The 24,247-nt window shown below is 38.0% G+C and overlaps 2 protein-coding genes and 1 pseudogene across 2 annotated transcripts; 2 read left to right on the plus strand and 1 right to left on the minus strand.

Annotated features, from left to right (window-relative positions):
- Positions 1-1,651: 1,651 nt before the first annotated feature.
- Positions 1,652-21,168, minus strand: LOC115216488 (zinc finger protein 62 homolog). Its single transcript, XM_036506659.1, has 5 exons — positions 20,897-21,168; positions 19,249-20,167; positions 11,700-11,702; positions 2,495-3,851; positions 1,652-2,163 (listed from the first exon to the last, which is right to left on the minus strand). Exons 2-4 carry the CDS (start codon positions 19,840-19,842, stop codon positions 2,499-2,501), a joined length of 1,950 nt encoding a protein of 649 aa, XP_036362552.1. The 5' UTR covers positions 19,843-20,167; positions 20,897-21,168; the 3' UTR covers positions 1,652-2,163; positions 2,495-2,498.
- On the plus strand, positions 12,879-12,996 carry LOC115216885 (annotated as a pseudogene).
- A 2,452-nt stretch (positions 21,169-23,620) lies between the features above and the next one.
- On the plus strand, positions 23,621-24,085 carry LOC115216211 (protein FAM200B-like). Its single transcript, XM_029785410.1, has one exon. The coding sequence runs from the start codon at positions 23,621-23,623 to the stop codon at positions 24,083-24,085; it is 465 nt and encodes a 154-aa protein (XP_029641270.1).
- The last annotated feature ends 162 nt before the right edge of the window (positions 24,086-24,247 follow it).

A 24,247-nucleotide genomic window follows, 5' to 3' on the forward strand; every position in this document is an offset into this window, starting at 1 on the left:
GGGGACCTGTGGAAGAGGTAGACCCAGGAAAACCTGGGTCGAGGTGGTGAAGCACGACCTTCGAACTCTAGGTCTCACCAAGGAAATGACCAGAGACCGAGACATATGGAAGTATGCTGTGCGTCAGAAGACCCGGCATCACCAGTGAGAACAATCAAAATCAATTCATATATCAGAAAGCAGGGGTTAAGTGACCCATCTGTTCGTGTTCATTGCCAGCCTCGCCTGGCCCCCATGCCGGTGACACGTAAAAGCACCGTCCGTTCGTGGCCGTTTGCCAGCTCTGTCTGGCCCCGTGTCAGTGGCACGTAAAAGCACCATCCGTTCGTGTTCGTTGCCAGCCTCGGCTGGCCCCCGTGCCGGTGACACGTAAAAGCACCGTCCGTTCGTGGCCATTTGCCAGCTCTGTCTGGCCCTGTGTCGGTGGCACGTAAAAGCACCATCCGTTTGTGTCCGTTGCCAGCCTCTTCTGGCCCCCGTGCCGGTGACACGTAAAAGCACCGTCCGCTCGTGGACGTTTGCCAGCTCTGTCTAGCCCCGTGTCGGTGGCACGTAAAAGCACCATCTGTTCGTGTCCGTTGCCAGCCTCGGCTGGCCCCCGTGCCGGTGACACGTAAAAGCACCGTCCGCTCGTGGCCGTTTGCCAGCTCTGTCTGGCCCCGTGTTGGTGGCACATAAAAGCACCATCCGTTCGTGTTCGTTGCCAGCCTCAGCTGGCCCCCCCGTGCTGGTGAACGTAAAAGCACCGTTCGTTCGTGGCCGTTTGCCAGCTCCGTCTGGCACTTGTGCAGGTGGCACGTAAAAAACACCCACTACACTCGCGGAGTGGTTGGCGTTAGGAAGGGCATCCAGCCGTAGAAACACTGCCAGATCTGACTGGGCCTGACGAAGCCTTCCAGCTTCACAGACCCCAGTTGACCCGTCCAACCCATGCTAGCATGGAAAGCGGACGCTAAATGATGATGATGATACTGTAGTTATGTCGGCATAAATTTTGGTTAGTGAAAGATCATTTGGGGGAAAATATACAAAACTTTAATCATACACTGATCAAGTCTTTAAGTTTTATAATTTATAGTTGTGTTACAAATTTGATTAGGTACTCTACATGTGGCATAATAGGAGAAATCAGGTCTATTTGAATTTCAGAAGATTAGGAATATTGAATGAAATGATGAGGAAAAAAAATTATGATTCTGGACTAAGATAACCAAAACTGAGAAAATGTGGTGATATTTTGTATGATAGACATGTCCAACCAATAATATGATGTAGAATGAACAGTAAAACACAGATGAAGATAATTCACAAATAATACAACTCTCTTGGCATTTAGATTCAGTTAAAACTTGTACAGATACTTGCTAATTAACATCGAGCTTAACTACAAAATCATGCTATAAATAAATAAAATATAAATCTGAACCAACGTCACTATCATTCTCTGAATGGTATGTGTACAGACAAAAGAGATATCCTATTCTGATATGAGAAAATAATTTGTTATGGTTTGTGTATCTACTTCAAACATAAAAGCTGTGCATGATGTTATCACTGATTTATGAGAATTTTCAGCTATTTACTGAGAATGTCAAATAAATCAACAGTACCTTTTCTCTCTTGTGGAACTATGTTAATCATAAAACATATGTGAATCTGCAATAATACTTTTATTAAAAATATTACAGTGGTAAGTTATTTCATCAATGAACATATAGTCAGTTACATATGACATTGAGTTAAGGGATTGTTACTGTACAATTTACACCTTCCTGATCTGATTATATTTATTAAAGGAGACATTTTTTCCTCAGAATAAATTTTGACAGTCACAGTAAATACATAAGAAAATGTGTTCTCAATCAATTGTAAAATTATTAGATATTTTAAAATGAAAGGAAAAAAAATTAATTTAATCAACAAAATTTATGAATAAAAAAATACACTCGATTGCGTTGTGTGCTAACCTCCACAAGGGAGAGTATCTATGTTGATATTTATGAATAGTGACATATGCCCATAGGGATATCAATATTTAGAAAAAGGAACAAAGCTAATATGGCAAACATGGTCCATATTTCAACACTGATAATGATACTTTTCTGTATGAATGCATACAAGTACAGTTATGTGACTTGTGAAAAAAATGATTAACCATATATAACACGGGGGGCCAGCTCTGTCTGGCCCCCGTGTTGGTGGCACGTAAAAGCACCATCCGTTCATGTCCGTTGCCAGCCTTGCCTGACCCGTGCCGGTGACACGTAAAAGCACCATCCGTTCGTGGCCGTTTGCCAGCTCTGTCTGGCACCTGTGCGGGTGGCACATAAAAAGCACCCACTACACTCACGGAGTGGTTGGCGTTAGGAAGGGCATCCAGCCGTAGAAACACTGCCAGATCTGACTGGGCCTGATGAAGCCTTCCAGCTTCACAGACCCCAGTTGAACCGTCCAACCCATGCTAGCATGGAAAACGGACGCATGATGATGATGATATGTCACGACTTATTTTGTGTATGATTACGTTTATGAATAGTTAGGTAACCATTTCTAGAAAATGATTTGCCACAAATATCACAGGGATATGGCTTTTCACCTGTATGAATCCTCTTGTGTTTAGTTAAATCACTTTTTCCAGAAAATGATTTTCCACAAATATCGCAGTGATACGGTTTCTCTCCTGTATGAACACGCATGTGGATTGTTAAGTCACCATTTCGAGGGAATGATTTACCACAAATATCACAATGATATGGTTTTTCTCCTGTATGAATGCGTTTGTGCTTAGTTAAGTGATTTATCTGAGAAAATGATTTACCACAAATATCACAGTGATATGGTTTCTCACCTGTATGAATACGTTTGTGAATAATTAAGTTACTATTTCCAGAGAATGATTTACCACAGATATTACACTCGTAGGGCTCTTCTCCAGTATGAATACGTTTGTGAGTAGTCAAGGTATTTCTATGAGAGAATGATTTGCCACAGATATCACAGTGATATGGCTTCTCTCCTGTATGGGTGTATTTGTGATTAGCTAAACTCCCTGTTACAGCAAATGATTTACCACAGATTTCACAGCAATATGGCTTTTCCCCTGTGTGAATGCGTTTATGCTTAGTTAATACACTATTTTGAGAGAATGATTTACCACAGACATCACAATGGTATGGTCTCTCTCCTGTATGAATGCGTTTGTGTTTAGTTAAATGATTTATTTGAGAAAATGATTTACCACAGGTATCACACTTATATGGCTTCTCACCTGTATGAACGCGTTTATGTTTAGTTAAGTCACCGTTTTCAGAGAATGACTCACCACAAATGTCACAATGATATGGCTTCTCTCCAGTATGAATGCGTCTGTGGTTAGTTAAAGTTTTTCCATGGGAGAATGATTTACCACAGATATCACAGTGATATGGTTTCTCTCCTGTATGAACACGTTTGTGAGAAGTCAATTCACCACTTCGGCAGAATGATTTGCCACAGATATCACAATGATGTGGTTTCTCTCCTGTATGAATTCGTTTGTGCTTAGATAAATGATCACTTCGAGAGAATGATTTATTGCAGATATTGCAGTGATATGGCTTCTCTCCAGTATGAATACGTTTGTGACAAGTTAACTCACCACTTCCAGAGAATGATTTACCACAGATATCACACAGATATGGCTTCTCTCCTGTATGAATGCGTTTATGTATAGTTAAGTGATTTATTTGAGAGAATGATCTACCACAAATATTACAGAGAAATGGCTTCTCTCCTGTATGAATACGTTTGTGAGTGGTTAAGTGATCATTTTGAGAGAATGATTTACCACAGATATCACAGTGATATGGCTTCTTTCTAGTATGAATATTTTTGTTACTGAGGTTTGTTTTTGGAGAGAATGACTTTTTAATGATATTACATGTTTTTTCTTTCTCTTTCATCAACTCATCAGAATAATTAATCCTTTCAGATTGTTCTTTACATTTAATTTGGTTGTCATGAAATTCAGTTTCCATATTTTTTTTCATCTCTCATTGCAACATATGAAGCTTTTTCTTGATTTCAATTTTATGATATATTTCTAACCAATAATTCTGCTGCGATATTTCTATCAACTGTAATCTGAAAATACAACAAATTCCTTTATAATGAAAGTTTAAACTGAATGTAATCTGGTATACATTCCAATCAAGTAGAAACAAATTTGCTAATAATAAGACTTAGAGAATATTTTCATAGAAATTCTACAACAACTTTATATAAAGAAAGTTATACTTGTTCTGTATAACATATTCCTTTAGTTTTAGATGCAACACTAATAATTTTCATCTAATGAAAAGTATTAATGTTGCATCTAAATTAGATGATACTTTAAAGCTAAGCTCATGTCACCTTATATTTTAACATAGAGGAACAGTATAAGATATAGAAGACATAAAAAGCAGATTCAACAGTGACAAATGAACTTTACTTTTTAATATGCTATTAAAATTAAGCCATACAACCTTGGACGAAAGTAAAGAATACGCACACCCGGTGATTGGGGTTTTTGTTACGCCGAAAACGGGTGGTGTGCGTAGTCTTTACATCCGCCCCTTGAGTTAAATCTTCTTGCAAACTTAATTTTGTTTTAATTATAATTTTTTCAATTATTTTACTTTTTTTTATGGGAGATATTTTTGTATTTCGTTATTAGAAATATTTGCTGCAGACTCTTTTGTTTGACTACAATATAACCTTTTATTCTTAATACTTTCGAGTACACTCACAACAGCGACTAGCACATTTGCGTTTTGAGTCTGCCGAAAGAATGACTACATAAATACAATGCTGTTGGTCAATATAATGACTCGTTTGAATCGACTTTTGATCTTTTGAAGTCAAAGGAATTTATTTTTAAAAAATGAGAATTTATACATGTCACCAAATGACGTTGGTTACAGTACATTCATCCAATATCTTTTTAGATGTCTCTTTCACACAAGGCCATTATTAAGCCAATTCTTGATCGTAAGACAGCGAGATATAAAGGAATTGATCTATTTGACATTTTATAACGCATTTGTAAGTGGGAGCTTATTTAATATGCTTCTAAATAAAACCATTTGAAATTTTCGGTAAATAATAAAATTAAGAAAAGCATTTAATACTGCAATAAGGAAACAATGAAAAAATAACTACAAAAATTTGGTACTGCGAAAATATACAAAACGATTAGATGTAATACTTTCATTATTAAATACATTTAGTCATTAATACTTACTGAAATGCTTCGTAAAATATATTTTTTACAGTTGTGTTTGCCTGTGTAATAATTAAGAAATTAAACAGAGAACAAAAGAAGGTCTCAATGTATCAACGGATATTACTACTATGACGCATGCGTATAAATATATTTAAAGGATAAACAACTTTCATAACATCCCTTTCCCTGTTGTCTTACTAGCTAAGTTTTTGTTGTTTTTCTGGGTTTTTTTTACTTTTTATGTAATCGGCAAAATATAACCATCCCAAGTATAACAATTTTTGGCATAGTTTCGGTTGTAGTAGCACAGATTTCCGTCGATTTCCGTAAAAAACTTTTATTTTTTTACATAAGTAATGAGAGCGAAAGAGACTAAGAGGAAGCGATTTTACGACGAGAAGGTTTCACTTTGAAGTCGGCCTGTGTGTGTTTGATGGGGTGTGAGAGACAGACAGTATGTTGTGTAAGTGAAGTGCTTCTGTTAGTGTGTGCGAAGAGACAGACATACATATACACATACACCGAGTAAAAAATTACACTGAATCGACCATACATACATACACACATACATACATACACATACATAGATACACACACACATACATGCAGACATACATATACACATACACCGAGTAAAAAATTACACTGAATCGACCATACATACATACACATACATACACACATACATACATACACACACATACATAGATACATACACACACACATACATGCATACATACATATACACATACACCGAGTAAAAAATCAGTTATCTCTCTCTTTCACACATTACTCTCTCTGTCTCTTCGCACACACTAACAGAAGCACTTCACTTACACAACATACTGTCTGTCTCCCACACCCCATCAAACACACACAGGCCGACTTCAAAGTGAAACCTTCTCGTCGTAAAATCGCTTCCTCTTAGTCCCTTTCGCTCTCATTACTTATGTAAAAAAATAAAAGTTTTTTACGGAAATCGACGGAAATCTGTGCTACGACATGCGAAACTTCGCCCAATTTTTTTTCAGTTTTAAAGTTTAGCTTAAATTTTATAGTACTGTGCATCACATGAAATGTTGGTTAAATTTCGATATGAGTACCGTAGTTGTCAAAAAAAAAAAAAATGCACTTGTATTTGTTTCCCCCCCCCCCAACTCCTTATGTAAAAAAAATTTAAATTCTTTACGGAAACCGACGATCTTCTTCAGAAATGTAAATAAACCCACGTGGTTTATAAGTAATGTTACTAATAACGTAAGATCGCCTATCGTGTACCTGGATTCTAATCACCGAACACTGACAATGTTCCTGGCCATTCATGGTTTTATAGATGGCTTTCAAATCTAAAGTACATAATAATAATAATAATGAAATTAATTGTATACAGTGCTCAGGTGCACCACAACTTGTCAGAAAGTGCATATAAAGTACATGCAGTAATGTAGAAATGTCTGGAAAGCAAACAATGTATGAGTCAGATACATGCTTGTGTGTGTATGGAGGGGTGAAAATCAAGTGTAGTGTTGGCGAATCTCAGGAAGTTTTGAAGGATGCAGTGCTCCGACAACTAACAACTGATGCCGGCAGTTTGTTCCATGCTTCAGCAACTCTCAGCGTGAAAAAATGTTTCCTGAAGTCATGGGAGCTGTGCTGTTTTCTTTGTAAATATGTCCACGGGTGTTAGAAGTTAATTCACCATTGAAAACACAAGTGTAAAATATAAAACATCTCTATACATAATGAACACGACCTTAAATATAGTAACTCCCATATCTTGATACACATGACATTCAGAACAATCTAACTATTTGGTTGACTAGTTGAAAACCTCATTTGTTTGTTGTCTTATTAGTGACAGTGATTTCATTGATTGACCGGATTAAAGATGTTAATGGTCTGTTGTCTCTAATGATATTGATCATATTACTTTATTAGTTGACTATCTGAAGATCACACTGGTTTGTTCTTTTACTTATGATCTCTTGGAGTATGTCATCAAATTGGTTAGCCCTAATTCAATAGGTGTTCCAGCTTCTTGTATATCTTGGATTACATTGTCAATTGTATTCTTTACTTCAAGACAGTAGCAAGTTGAATAACCTTGTAGAAGTACCTTCATTGCCTTGAGGTGTGTAGAGATCTTTTATAAAGATTTATATAACTGTTTAATTTCAAGTTGTAGCCAATCCATATTGTGTATCAACTACAAATTATGGATGTTCACCAGTTGTCCAGACTGCTTTCTGAATTTCTTGTTAGATAAATAAAATTGTGTTATCAGATGGCAAAAATCTTGTCAAACTTTTCAAGGTTTCTTTCCTGATATGATTTTAGATGCCATGTTTGAGACCTTTTCAGTAATGTTGATAGCACTGTTTAGTTATAATCAGCTGTTAAAATAGTAAAAGAGATGCCTTAACGAGAGGTAATTGCAAGGTATGAAATTTGTGGACCAGGTCATGATAATTACAGAAGGAGTTGTAACTCAATTAATTAAGAAGTTAGACTAGAGGAGATGCAGTTTAGTTCTGTACCAGAACTTCCCAACCTCACCCCAAGCTTCTCCTCAGGCCTTCGGCCATCATAAGGCAAGCCATGCTTGCACAACCCAGGATGAGGATTTGCACCTTCCTTTTTGAGGTAGCAGGTGCAGCCCACCCCAACCTTTGGGCTAGCTGGTGCCCATTCTCCTTTGCTATCATGAGGCTTTCTCAGAGCTGGATTTTCTACAGGGAACATGCCTGATACCTTCTTCCTGGTGAGGAACTGTAGAAGTACTTGGTTAAAATTAAGCTGCTGTAGTTAGTATTTGTTGATCTAGAGAAACCCTTCAACTGAGTTTCTTTCTCTGTAATCTGGTGGTCACTGAGGAAGCTAGGAGTGGATGAATGGCTTGTGACAGCTGTGCCAGCTATGTACTAAGGTACTGTAAGTAAGGTAAGAGTCAACAATGAATATAATGAAAAACTTAATATGCAGGTAGGAGTTCATCAAGGCTTGGTTCTTAGTCCCCACTTACACATGTTTCAGGTCATAACAAGACCACTTGCTATATGCTGATGACCTCATTCTTATAGCTGATTCTGTTGTAGGATTAGAAAAGAAATTCCTAATACGGAAACAAAACTTAGAATCAGAAGCCTCCAAGATTAACTGAGCAAAGACCAAAGTTTTGGTAACTAAGAGAGCATACAGGACTCTGTTTCCATTAGAGAAATGGCTTTGTTCAATATGTAGGAAAGAAGTAAGTAGAAATTCCATGTTGTACCCAATGCAAATTGTGAACACTCAAAAGATGCATTGCTATCAGAGGGAGATTAACAGAGGAAATAGATGTTGTATGTGGCAGAAGCATAGGAGTAATAAACACCACACTGGAAATAGATTTTCTGAAATGCCCAAGATTTCTAGAAACAGTAGACAGCTGTTACATATCAGTGGAGGAGGATGTGAGAATATAGTTGTTAGAATAAGAACTGGTTAGATAAAGTTCAGAGAGCTGTTACATCTAATGGTAACAAAAAAGTTTCTCAGTGAAAGACAGACTGTATCATGCTTATGTACAAACAGCAATACTACATAATAGTGAGACGTGGGTCATGAGTATGCAGGACATGCAATGACTGCAAAAAGGTGAAACTAATATACATCATTAGATGTATAAAATCAGTTTGCATGAAAGACAAAGTACAAATACATAGAGAGAAAAATAGGGCACACTTGGAATTAGTGTGCAAGAGAGAAGACTACCTTGATGGTCATATGATGTATATAGATAAAAACATCTATATAAAGAGGTGCTGATCACTTAAGGTGGATGGAACTTGTGAACAAGAATAATGAAGGCTAATCTCTGAACTGAGATGAATAGTGATATGCAAGAACACCCACTCATATCAGTGAAATTGAGGTTCTGGAAGCATAATATCTACATACATAATTGAGCAGCTTGCTAATTCCTCAACAAATCTCCATAACCTTCATTTCTCTGATCACTGATCTCTCCATCATTAACGTAACTGTAGCATTCTGCTGCTGTAATCAAATGAGGGCAGAATTTCATATTTTATCATCTTTTCCATGATACCAGTTATCATTCTCTATACCAAGAACCACTTGAATTGACTTCCATTGTTCATTCTTAACATTATCCTTTTCCACTCATATTTTACATATATTCCACCCTTCTATACTACCAAATTGTCACTCAACACATTTGGTAGAAGTTACATATATTTGATAACAGGGAGTAGCGTCCCTGCCTTCCTGAGCTACTTTCCCACCACATTTCTTAAAAATCGTGGTAGAGGCCTTGGTCTCGGGACCACTCATGTCTAGAAACTGAGGTTGTGGGTAAGCAAGGGCATGTTCCCTGAAGAACATCCAGCTCTAAGAAAGCCTCATGATAACAAAGGAGAATGGGCACCAGCTAGCCCAAAGGTTGGCATGGGCTGCACTTGCTACCTCAAAAAGGAAGATGCAAATCCTCATACTGGGTTGTGCAAGCATGGCTTGCTTTATGATGGCCGAAGGCCTGAGTAGAAGCTTGGGGGTGAGGTTGGGAAGTTGGAATGCGGTCAGTCTGGATGAAAGGGGAATGGAGATATGTGAAGAATTGAGGAAGAGGAGGGTGGATGTGTGCAGAAGGCTAGGTGGAGAAGCCAGGGTGCAAGATTTGTAGGGGTCAAGGGCAGAAGATACAAGTTGTGGTGGTTGGGAAATAGCAAGGGGACTGGAGATGTGGGAGTTTTGGTGAAGGAAGAAATCTGTGAGAAGGTGGTGGAAGTAAGGAGAAAGAGTGATAGTGATGACAAACAAAAGCAGCAAAAAAAAAAACCGTTATAGGCGCAGGAGCGGTTGTGTGGTAAGTAGCTTGCTTACCAACCACATGGTTCTGGGTTCAGTCCCACTGCGTGGCACCTTGGGCAAGTGTCTTCTACTATAGCCTTGAGAGTGGATTTGGTAGACGGAAACTGAAAGAAGTATACATATATGTGTTTGTCCCCCCAACGTCACTTGACAACCAATGCTGGTGTGTTTACATACCAGTAACTTAGCGATTCGACAAAAGAGTCTGATAGAATAAGTACTAGGCTTACAAAGAATAAGTCCTGGGGTTGATTTGCTCGACTAAAGGTGGTGCTCCAGCATGGCTGCAGTCAAATGACTGAAACAAGTAAAAGAGTATACATTTTAACCTTGTTTTGAAAGTTTTTCCTTTACAATTAAAAGTAATTGCTCATTTGTTTTTTTTATTAATAAAGAAAAAAAATCTAAATAGCTTATATAATTACAACATCTGGACCATTGAGTGAAATGAACATCACTCAAGCATGTGTATAAAGTTTATTCCAACTGAGTGTTTCATAAAACTACAAAGTGGAAGAAACTAAGCAAGAAAAATAACAGATCTACACAAGTAAGAAAAAGGCAGTGAAGAGAATGACATATTTGATAAAAGTTGATTTATAACTATTGTATGCATGCCGTATTTCCTGATACAACTCATGGTGGCAAAATTACCTGCCATATGACAGGTAACACTAGTATGTGTATGTGCATATGTGTATATATATACTCTTTTACTTGTTTCAGTAATTTGACTGCGGCCATGCTGGAGCACCGCCTTTAGTTGAGCAAATCGACCCCAGGACTTATTCTTTCTAAGCCTAGTACTTATTCTATCGGTCTCCTTTGCCGAATCGCTAAGTTACGGGGACGTAAACACACCAGCATCGGATGTCAAGTGATGTTGGGGGGACAAACACTGACACACAATCTTATATATATACACATATACGGCAGGCTTCTTTCAGTTTCCGTCTACCAAATCCACTCACAAGGCTTTGGTCGGCCTGAGGCTATAGTAGAAGACACTTGCCCAAGGTGCCAAGTCGTGGGACTGAACCCGGAACCATGTTGTTTGTAAGCAAGCTACTTACCATACAGCCACTCCTATGCCTATATATATATGTATAAAGAATATGAGGGGTTTAGTTCACTGGTAATCTAAACATTTCAGTGGAGGTGCAATGGCCCAGTGGTTAGGGCAGCGGACTCGCAGTTTTGATTCCCAGACCGGGCATTGTGAGTGTTTATTGAGCAAAAACATCTTAAGCTCTACAAGGTTCTGACAGGGGGTGGTGGTAAACCCTGCTGTACTCTTTCACCACAACTTTCTCTTGTACCTGTATTTCAAAGGGCCAGCCTTGTCACACTCTATGTCATACTGAATCTCCCCAAGAACTATGTTAAGGGTACACATGTTTGTGAAATGCTCGGCCACTTGCATGTTAATAAATGAGCTGCAACGTCACTGGTGCCAAGCTGTATCAGCCTTTGCCTTTCCCTTGGATAACATTGGTGGTGTGGAGAGGAGAGGTTGGTACGCATGGGTGACTGCTGGTCTTCCATAAACAACGTTGCCCAGACTTGTGCCTTGGAGAGTAACTTTCTAGGTGCAATCCCATGGTCTGTGTCGTGACCGAAGGGGGTCACAACAACAACAATACATTTCAAATGCATGCTGACAAGGAATTTATTAGTTTCCAAGCTCATTTAGAGATGTAACCCAAACGAAGTCATCTTTAGACTGTAGAATCCAGGATGTTAGGGCATTACTCCTCAATTTAGTACTCTATTGTTCCAAACACTCCTCAAAATGATGCGAAAGGAATGAGGATTACATTTTCACACACAACAATAGCCAATTTGCATACACTTGTTAAATAACTAAATTTTCCCTTTAAAGGATTTGGATACTGTATTCTGCTGAAAGAAATATTTCTGGAAGTGTTAAAGCGACTTTAATTCAATTTTAAATTCTGGAGACTACCTGCCTTTAATATATGAATGCTTATATAAGTTTGGTATATGTGGCACAATATATTCATTCCAACGAAAGTAATCTATAAACAAACATCTTAGTACTCCCCATAAAAATTAATAAAGGATGAGAGAAGTATACAGATCAGAAAGTAAATATATCTTCATTAACCCTTCAGCATTTAAACTGACCTGATCTGGCTCAAATATTCTTCCTGCTTTATATTCAAGCTGACCTCACACTATCAGTCTCAAAATAATCACATCATTGAAACGTCAAAGCTATGAGATAATTCAATTAATTCAGAACCAAATGAAAAAAGCACTACATTTGAAACAATAATCCTTCTATTTATGGAAACATATTCGAGTTATTACCATTTTAATAGAGAGTAGTGCTTATACACAATAAATGGGATAATATATATAAACGTAGTAGTTTGAAGACACATGAGTTCTTTAATACAAATATTATTTACCTAATCACTTCAGAGGAATTTGCAAATTTAATCCATTATTAATCTAATTTGTGAATTCTATAATTTAAAAGTTGTGTCAATACAAGTTGAGGTTAGATTTTGTTCTGAACATAAAATGATAAAGACTAATAATAAATTAGTTTTATTAAAACTTTCAATTTTTAAGAATATTCACAAAAATTGTTGAGGTAAGATCTAATTATGGGCCTTACATCTAGGATGACAAAACATTAAAAAAAAGAAAATGCAGTCAAACCTTGTGTAACAAGTCCAACTCATACCAACATGGAAAAATGAATATAACATTGATGAGGATGATTTACAAATTATACAACACATTTTGCAGAAAACACCGGTTCTCGTCCGATCACCGAAGTTAAGCAACATCGAGCCTAGTTAGTACTTAGATGGGTGACCGCTTGGGAACCCTAGGTGCTGTAAGCATTTTTATTGGCAACGAGTACAGTGAAGAATTCCGGGTAGAGGTTGGGGTCCACCAAGGTTCAGTCCTCAGCCCCCTCCTATTTATCATAGTCCTCCAGGCAATAACGGAAGAATTTAAGACAGGATGCCCCTGGGAGCTCCTATATGCTGATGACCTTGCTCTAATTGCTGAGTCACTATCAGAACTGGAGGAGAAGTTTCAGGTGTGGAAACAAGGATTAGAATCGAAGGGCCTTAGAATCAACCTAGCCAAAACCAAAGTCCTAATAAGTAGGAAGGTGGACCAACCACAAACGACTTCAGGTAGATGGCCCTGCTCGATCTGTAAAAAAGGTGTAGGTAGAAACTCTATAAGGTGCACCAAGTGTAAGCTATGGACACATAAGAGGTGCAGCAATGTCAAAGGAAGGCTAACTAAGAAAATAGTTTTTGTCTGTGGCAGATGCTCAGGAGAAATAAACACTGGAATGTGCAGAGACCAACTTCTACCACGTTCCAGGGAGACAAACTAGAAGTAGTTGATAGCTTCCGCTACCTAGGAGACCAAGTCAGTAGCGGGGGTGGGTGTGCTGAAAGTGTAACTGCTAGAGTAAGAATAGCCTGGGCAAAGTTTAGAGAGCTCTTACCCCTGCTGGTGACAAAAGGCCTCTCGCTAAGAGTAAAAGGCAGACTATATGATGCGTGTGTACGTACAGCCATGCTACATGGTAGTGAAACATGGGCCATGACAGCTGAGGATATGCGTAAGCTTGCAAGAAATGAAGCCAGTATGCTCCGATGGATGTGTAATGTCAGTGTTCATAATCGTCAGAGTGTAAGTACTTTGAGAGAAAAGTTGAACCTAAGAAGTGTCAGTTGTGGTGTGCAAGAGAGACGGCTGCGCTGGTATGGTCATGTGACGAGAATGGCTGAAGATAGTTGTGTGCAAAAGTGCTACACCCTAGCAGTTGAGGGAACCTGTGGAAGAGGTAGACCCAGGAAAACCTGGGACGAGGTGGTGAAGCACGACCTTCGAACTTTAGGTCTCACCAAGGAAATGACTGAAGACCGAGTCCTATGGAAGTGTGCTGTGCATGAGAGGACCCGGCAGGACTAGTCAGGCCATATCCCGTGGCCCCTACCTGGGACGTAGTCGATCCACCTGTGCATACCTTCCTTCTTGTGACACTTGTGAAGACCTGCTGAGGCAAGTGAAAATCAATCAAAATAGATGAACATCAATGGAATTTGTATCTTTGTGGTACCAGTGCCTGTGGCACACAAGAAAACCATCCGAACGTGGCCGTAGCCAGTACCGCATCGACTGGCCTCCGTGCTGTGGGAACATGGTGGCACATAAAAACACCATCCGAAGACCCGGCAAGACTAGTCAGGTCATAACCCGTGGGCTCTACCTGGGACGTAGTCAGTCCACCTGTACATACCTTCCTTCTTGTGACACTTGTGAAGACCTGCTGAAAAACACCATCCGAAGACCCGGCAAGACTAGTCAGGTCATAACCCGTGGGCCCTACCTGGGACGTAGTCAGTCCACCTGTACATACCTTCCTTCTTGTGACACTTGTGAAGACCTGCTGAGGCAAGTGAAAATCAAATCAAATCAAAACAAATCAAAATAGATGAACATCAATGGAATTTGTATCCTTGTGGTACCAGTGCCGGTGGCACACAAGAATCCATCCGAACGTGGCCGTAGTCAGTACCGCATCACTCGCCATTGTGCTGTGGGCACATAACAAACACCATCCGGTCGTGGCCGTTCGCCAGCCTCATCTAGCACCTGTGTCGGTGGCACATAAAAAGTAGTCAGTACCGCTTGTGGTACCAGTGCCGGTGGCACACAAGAATCCATCCGAACATGGCCGTAGTCAGTACCGCATCACTGGCCATCGTGCTGTGGGCACATAACAAAACCATCCGGTCGTGGCCGTTCGCCAGCCTCATCTAGCACCTGTGTCGGTGGCACATAAAAACACCTTCCGAAGACCCGGCAAGACTAGTCAGGCCATAAACCATGGCCCCTACCTGGGACGTAGTCAGTCCACCTGTGCATACCTTCCTCCTTGTGATACTTGTGAAGGCCTGTTGAGGCAAGTGAAAATCAAAATCAAAATCAAATCAAAACAAATCAAAATAGATGAACATCAATGGAATTTGTATCTTTGTGGTACCAGTGCCGGTGGCACACAAGAGAAAACCATCCGAAAGTGGCCGTAGCCAGTACCGCATCGACTGGCCCCGTGCTGTGGGCACATGACAAACAACATCCGATCGTGGCCGTTCGCCAGCCTCATCTAGCACCTGTGTCGGTGGCACATAAAAACACCATCCGAAGACCCGGCAAGACTAGTCAGGCCATAACCCATGGCCCCTACCTGGGACGTAGTCAGTCCACCTGTGCATACCTTCCTTCTTGTGACACTTGTGAAGACCTGTTGAGGCAAGTGAAAATCAAAATCAAATCAAATCAAAATAGACAAAATAGATGAACATCAATGGAATCTGTATCTTTGTGGTACCAGTGCGGTGGCACACAAGAGAACCATCCGAACGTGGACGTAGCCAGTTCCGCATCGACCGGCCTCCGTGCTGTGGGCACGTAACAAACACCATCCGATCATGGCCGTTCGCCAGCCTCATCTGGCACCTGTGTCGGTGGCACATAAACACACCTTCCGAAGACCCGGCAAGACTAGTCAGTCCACCTGTGCATACCTTCCTCTTGTGACACTTGTGAAGACCGGTTGAGGCAAGTGAAAATCAAAATCAAATCAAATCAAAATAGACAAAATAGATGAACATCAATGGAATTTGTATCTTGTGGTACCAGTGCCTGTGGCACACAAGAAATCCATCAGTGCCGTAGTCAGTGCGGTGGGCACATGACAAACACCATCCGATCGTGGCCGTTCGCCAGCCTCATCCAGCACCTGTGTCGGTGGCACATAAAAACACCATCCGAAGACCCGGCAAGACTAGTCAGGCTATAACCCATGGCCCTTACCTGGGACGTAGTCAGTCCACCTGTGCATACCATCCTTCTTGTGACACTTGTGAAGACCTGTTGAGACAAGTGAAAATCAAAACAAATCAAAATAGATGAACATCAATGGAATTTGTATCTTTGTGGTACCAGTGCCGGTGGCACGTGGCACATAAGAAAACCATCCGAACGTGGCCGTAGCCAGTACCGCATCGACTGGCCTCCGTGCTGTGGGCACGTAACAAGCACCATCCGATCGTGGCCGTTTGCCAGCCTCATCTGGCACCTGTGTCGGTGGCACATAAAAACACCATCCGAGCGTGGCCGTCTGCCAGCCTCGTCTGGCACCTGTGTCGGTGGCACATAAAAACACCATCCGAGCGTGGCCGTCTGCCAGCCTCGTCTGGCACCTGTGTCGGTGGCACATAAAAAACACCATCCGAGCGTGGCCGTTTGCCAGCCTCGTCTGGCACCTGTGTCGGTGGCACATAAAATCACCCACTACACTCTCGGAGTGGTTGGCGTTAGGAAGGGCATCCAGCTGTAGAAACACTGCCAGATCTGACTGGACTGGTGCAGCTTTCGGGCTCCCCAGACCCCAGTTGAACCGTCCAACCCATGCTAGCATGGAAAGCGGACGTTAAATGATGATATAGTGATCGTATACTGTCAACTCAATGTGACAGTCCCGTAAGGGAATTACACCATTGCCATTTAGCCCTAGGAAACATCGACATCTCCTGTCAGCTTTGACACATTTTCTGTGTCCTTATATTTGCAAAGGGGAGGCAATCACCCCCGCAAGCCGGGACAAAATTTCACATTGGTTCTGTGTTCCAACATCCTGTCCATGACAAAATCGCAGACTACAAAGTACACACAACCACAAATTTCAAAACTAGAAGTAAACACAGCAATGTCACTTGGCACACTGCCTCATGAAGGTCACAGCTATCTTTCACTGCACACGCAACCAAGTGCTGCCAACCGTTGGCACATTACAGAACTAGTCCAGGAATATTTTGATACCACCTCATATATACATACACACACACACACACATTTATATACCATTGAGGTTAACCATAAACGAATTATGCAACAGAAAGATAAAATTATATAAATAAATAACAGCAATATTAATGAAATTAATACAATTAAGTTATGTTTTTTTTTTATTTAATCATTGTATAACCTTCCTACCACAAGAATAAAAATTTAACTAAGAATATAGAGGATGTACACAAAATGTAGAATATATAAAATTTTGAATACATAAAATGCCATACATTTATTTATCCTATTACAGTGTGGGGATATATTTCCCATTATGGTTTGTACATTTGTTTGTAAAACAATTGCAGTAGTGTTATCCCTGATTTCTGAGAATATATTTCTCAGTAAATTATCTACGAGGTCAAAATAAATCAATAGTACTTTTTCTTCACTTTAGAAATAAATTAAATGGAAAATACATGAAGAAAATTCTGGAAGATTGTTTATTAAAAATATCACAGTGGGAACCTATTTCACCAATATATATTAGTGATCATGTAAAATATAGTGTTGAGAGGATCTTATTACATTGTTATATCTTCATTCCATTGTGTATAAGTTTGCAATTAAATAAGCTATTTTTTTCTTCATAGAATAGCTCAACATTCACATGTTTACTCTTCTGTATCAATAAATACATGCATAGATAAGTGAATACTTTTAGCAGAAATATTATGAGTTTTTCTTGTATGAAAATACTTGTTTACATAAACTAGACGTTTGAGAGAATGATTTATCACAGATATCATAGTGATATGGGTTTTTTTTTGCCTGTAGGCATGTGCTTACATTACTAAGTTTCAAACTGTCCATTACCAGCCAAACCATCCAATATTAATGAAATTTTCTGATTCTCCTTTTTTTACTAAAACAGTTTTCATCTGTATAATGCCTCTTTCTACAAATCCCTGATTACTTAGAATTATGCCAATAAAAAACATTTTAATTTTATTAAATGTTAATTAATCCACCTCCTTTTCAATCACAGTTCCTTTCTTCTATGAGAAACAGAGCTCAGTCATTATTTCTCGAGAATGATTTATCATAGATATTAGTGATATGATTTCTACTCTTTAAGAATGTAAGTCATTTCCATAGAGCAGTGGTTTTCAACCAGGGTTCCGCAAGAAGTTACAAAAGTGCTAAAATCGACAGTAATTTTTAAGTCTCCTGTGCAGATATGTGTGCATAAGACTATTAAATTCCTCGAGCCAGTGGAATGTTTCCTTGGGGTTCCGCTCCAGCAAAAAGTTTGAAAAGCACTGCCATAGAGAAAGGCAGCAAATTGGCAATGTCATTACGGTGCTAGATACAATGCCTTGTGGTATTTGTTCCAAAACTCTGCAATCAGTTCAAATCCTGCTGTGGATAATGTCTTCCATCCGTTCAGGGTCAATAAAATATGTATCAATCTAGGACAGTGAGTTGGCAAAACTGTTAACGTGTTGGGTGAGATGCTTTGCAATATTTGTTCCAGCTCTCAGCATTCTGACAGCAATGCCATGCTGTATTAACCCATATCAGCAGCGTTTACTTTTAATAACATCAGAGGGTATCTTTGGTTATCTCACCCCCATTAAAAAATTGGGTTATCTCTCCACTAAAATATTGAGTTTATGTGGTGACAAGAGATTGGATTAGTGTTAGATCCTTTTGATTCAGTACTTCAACATATTGTTGACGTTTGGCTTCTTCAATAGGTATGGTATGATTTGTTATAAAAATGTTATTAGATTCAATAAGATGTTTAATTTTTTTCAGTTTCGTATGGTTTGTTATAAAAATATTATCATTCATGTTTATTAATTTTTTCATTTTGTTTTATTGAGGGTTAAACAATTTTTTTATTTGGGGGAGATAATCAAAAAGTACCAGCAGAGTCATAGTGAAAGAGGACTTACAAACATGAGCAATTAGCCAGTCTTACTTAAAAAACAGGAAAACATGCCCATGCCTGAACATACATATGCAGATATATGGTCAACTTTCACTGACACCCTTATTTCAAGAGAATGATTCACCACTTATCAAGCATATGGTTTCTACCCAGTATGAATACGTATATGGGTAGTTAAGTCACTATTTCTAGAGAATGATCTCCCACAGATATCACAATTAAATGGTTTGTTTCCTGTATGAGTACGTTTATGAGTAGTTAAGTTACCTGGTGCAGAGAATGATTTACCACATGTATCACAATGGTATGGCTTTACTCCTGAATGAATATGTAAGTGAGTATTTAAACTAGATCTTTGCGTAAATAAGTTACCACAGATATCACAGTGATATGGTTTTTCTCCTGTGTGAATACGCTTGTGAGTAGTTAAGTCACGATTTCCAGCAAAAGATTTACCACAGACATAACAGCGATATGGCTTCTCTCCAGTATGAATGCGTTTATGAATAGTTAAATCACTACTTCCAGAGAAAGATTTACCACAGATAACACAGTGATATGGTTTCTCTCCTGTATGACTACGTATATGAGTAGTAAGGTTACCAATTACAGAAAATGATTTATCACAGATATCACAGTGATACGGTTTTTCTCCTGTATGAATGCGTCTATGAGTAGTTAAGCTGGATCTTTGAGAGAATGATTTACCACAGATAGAACAGTGATATGGTTTTTCTCCTGTATGAATACGTTTGTGAGTAGTGAGGTTACCTTTTAGAGAGAATGTTTTGTTACAGACATCGCAGTGATATGATGCTTTTCCTACTCCTTTTAGAATCACTTTTGGAAAAAGAGTCTTTTTATTCTCAATTTTACGTTTAACTGCTTTCTCACGTAATTCATTTTCCATATTTTTTCCTATCTCACTACAAGAGAATTATGTTCCTTGAATTTTATATTTTCTGAGCAAATATTTCTACTAACTGTAATCCTGGTCAATATCTGAAGATGCTGCAAACTCCTTTGTATATCTGCTTGAATTTAATTAGAATTCAAGATCTTGTATCTTTTCAAATCTCACTCTCAGGAAATATTTCACAGTAAATCTCTACCATAGATTTATATAAACTGGTTGTATCGATTCCGCATATCTTTCTTTAGTGTTTAAAAGATGAAAAATATTGATGATATATCCGAAGTTAGAAATTCCTTTTCGCAAAGATCATCTGGTATTCCTGAAAAAGTACAGAAACAGTGTAAAATATTCAGAATACGTAAAAAAATAAGGATTCAACGAAGGAAATATTTCTCTATTGATAAACTGTAAATATAAACATTTACCAGAACAACTGAACTTAATTTATGAAATTATATCACACAAGCTTAAGCTACATCTTCGGATTGTGAAACATGATACCAAACTGCAGAATAGTAGACAGTAAAGTTCTATTTTCTCCAGAAATGTCATTCGTCGTTGTTGATCCGTTAGATTTTGTGTAACCAAAGTCAGTTCTGACAGGTATGATAAAAGGTATTCCTGCCAAGGCCATCCCGCCCTTTCAGACAATTTATATCAAAGACTACATTATTTAATGTGTCCGTACATATTCAAGACGTTCAGATGCAATTTGAAAAAAACTGGATTGCTATTTCTTGCAGGTTGAATGATAATAATGTAGAGACTTCTTAAGAGCTAGGATGTTAAGACCCAAATCAACCCTATGATCAAAAGCAAGTTGTAAGGCTACGCATTTTACGACAGATTAAACAAAAAGAAATATTACATTCGCGAATGAAGAAAAGACGATTGAAAGAAATATCAGCAAAAAGTATCTCGAATAAAATATATTTCAGGAAGTACTGACTGATGAATTTGGTACAAAGTACTTGACGTCTATCCTTTATCACCTTACAATTGCAGCTGTTACAGGTAGATGTAAAGATCAAATATTAAAGCTAAATACCTCGAGAATTGAATTTGGTAGACAAAAACTGTGCAGAAGTAAGTCGTATGTAATAAATAATAATTATTAAGAACCTTCTCGGTTCCCAGAGACAGTAAAATGGCGAAACAGGTACTTTTTGAATAATGAGAGAGCGGAAATCGAATTATTGAATTTTCATTGGTCGATTTTGGTCAGGTGATAAAGTGTTACGGTGGGGGAGAGCGGTAAACATATGCGATGATGTTTTATAGAATAGAAAACTGCACCGTATAATCAAATGTTTTTTCGCATGTGTGTGTGTATGTATAAATATATATATATATATATATATATATATATATATATATATATATATATATATACATACACTGTGTTAATGGATGTGTGCGGACGTAGTAATGAAAATCCAAAATAAACTTTCAGGGGAACTAACTCTCACCTCCGAGATTAAAAGAGAAAGGTGTTAAAAACAACGAACGTACTTCCGTATCAAATACTATAACTACAGTAATTACATTTCATTGATTTGTAAAACACGTACTACTCAGAAAGAATTGCGTTGAAATAAGAAGCGTTTTGTTAGTTTGCAGAGTTCAATACATCTATTCAAAAGAAATTAGCTAAACAGGTACACAATGAATGTCTTTATCAACTCATTTCCTAATGCGCACTGTTCGGAATCAATGTCCTCGCCAGGAAGTTTTAAGTCCAGACTTTACGGAAAGCCCACAAGTGTGTGATGTTTCTTTGGTAGATCTATTTCTACGGAAACTGTAGTGCAGGTCACAGACACACACTACAGGTAATAAAAGGTTCTTCACAGCTATATTGCATCACTTTCGAGATGATTAAAATAATGTTGACAGAGTTGGTAGAAAAAAGTTTTTTCATTGGAATAAAATTATATATACATAATGTGAAGTTTAAAGAATTTTTCTTTTTAACACATAAATATATAACAACCATATTTGAGGAATATTTTTTGTTCTAATGGACTGTGATCAACGTTATTAAACTACATAAATTTCGTCATATTTCTATCGAACAAATGTGAATGTATATGATCCATAATAATTTGTTTAAAGAGCAATACAATAAAGTGAAATATCTTTAAATGTAGTAAGCAACTATGCTTTATTCTACTGTAATCATTTCTTCATTTAATAAATATGTTAACACTATAGTGATTCATACAGACGGTATCTGAATTATTTAATATCTAAACAATAGTTTTAAAACTTTTCGCTTGTAGTACATCGATAATCAAAAAATATTTACTGATTTGGTAGGAACCAGAAAAGAAAAAACACAAGTCATTTGATTTCAAGATCGAAACAAACATAGAAAACTAACGCTCACTTTATCAATCACACTTATGTATAACAAACTTATGATTAACATGGTTTTCGAGCGCTGTCATGGATTTTCTGAAGTTTTAAACATTTTTTAAAGAATCTTCAAAATACCTGCTGTGACGGACTGTTTTCGAACACTACAAGTCAAAGCAATTCTATTTCTCAACATATTTATAGAATAACAAATAATCACTACATTGGATATATATATATATATATATATATATACACACACACACATATAATAGGTTATATAGTCAATGAATCAAACGGACCATTCTCTATTCTGGTCTAAGACCTTACCGATCTCCAAACTTTGTGAAATATATCCAATTCAACTCTGTTTTCTTCTTAGAAGGATTTTTCGTTTACCTGTTGTTACTCATACAGTACAGATTAATTACCTTCAAACGGTTTTTTTCCTTCTTAATTTGTATCAAAACTAACCTGAGGTTAAACAGGAAACTATGTAGCACTTTCCAATGATTAGAGGTGAGTTCTTTGTACACACGATCAATAAAACTTCCTGTATGTCAATCTCACGCTTCATTAAATCTAGAGACAGTACGAATATGGGCATACTTCCAGTCGCTTTATTGATACTGTATTTATAATAAATAATTGATTCCTGCGAGATCTTTAACCGAAGCATCGTCAATTACTATGAGACCAACAATAATGAGGAATGTAGAAAAATAACTTGGCTATCTGTGTGAATGTTATACGTCAATGCATATTTTTAACTCTTATCTGGAAAGGCATACATTCCTATTCGTAAATTTCTCTTCTGAAAACTTTCAAATAAATAACCGTTGTTTACTCTTCGAAATGGGCGTTAATATAGGGCGTTACGATTATCAGAAAAAAAAAAAAAAAATGTGTGTAATAGGTGTAAAACAACTTCCTATGAACGAATATGAAAAAAAAAATTCGCGCACGCGAAAGGGGGGTGGGGGAGAGGCCTCGGAAAATTCACATCGGGAAGTTCCGAAAGCGTCTGAGGAGCTGACCCGGGCACCAAAACAAATAAAAAATTGTGTAATATGTTTAAAACAACTTGCTCTAAACGAATATGAAAAAAAAAAAACGCGCGCTCGCGAACGTGTGGGGAGGGGAGGCCTCGGAAAATTCACATCGTGAATGTTCCGAGTCGCCTCACCAGAGCCAAGAAACAAAAGAAAAATAGTGTAATAGGTGTAAAACAATTTGCTCAAAACGAATATGAAAAAAAAAAAAAAAAAATGCGCGCTCGTGAACGGGGGTGGGAGAGAGGCCTCGGAAAATTCACATCGTTAAAACATCGAGTCCTCTCCCCCACAGGGTCAAACACTATAGTATTGTAAGCTATATTCGAGCAAAAGCCCTAAAGCATTGTCAATTTCGAAACATGCTGATGATGGATGATGAAGTAATTAATGAGGATTTACTGTATCACCCAAAAGTACGCTGGTTGTCGCAAGGGAAAATATTGATCAAAATTTTGTCTTTACGAAGGCAAATAATTGACTTTTTCAAAGAAAACAACAAGCATTGTCATTTATCAGATCCAAATTTTTTCAGAGATGTTGCATTTTTATGTGATGTGATGTCAAAACAAAATGAGTTAAACATTTCGTTGCAAGGCAAAAATAAATGTATTTATATGTGGCAAAAAACTTTAAAATTGTCGTTTTTCAAGTTCCTTTTGACTCAATTAAAACTTTCAGAAGAACACTTTCCTCAGCTTACAAAGGTATTGAGTGAAAATGAAGATGTCTATGAATCTTTTGAAAAACATAACATCACTCTGAAACTTGTTTTTCATTCTCACTCAGTTGATGTATCAGAGGCTTCCAAAGAGTTACAAATGTAGCTTATTAAAATGTCTGAAAATAATATCCTGAAGCGCTGTTTGACAAAATGGAAAATCCCATCGAAATTTGGAAAAATGCGGTAGAATATCCTCGTCTTCGTGAACATGCACGCCGACTAATTTCCTGCTTTTCTTCAGCCAACTGTTGTGAATCCACATTCT

This window comes from Octopus sinensis, linkage group LG10 (genome assembly GCF_006345805.1).
Source record: "Octopus sinensis linkage group LG10, ASM634580v1, whole genome shotgun sequence".
Taxonomy (NCBI): domain Eukaryota; kingdom Metazoa; phylum Mollusca; class Cephalopoda; order Octopoda; family Octopodidae; genus Octopus; species Octopus sinensis.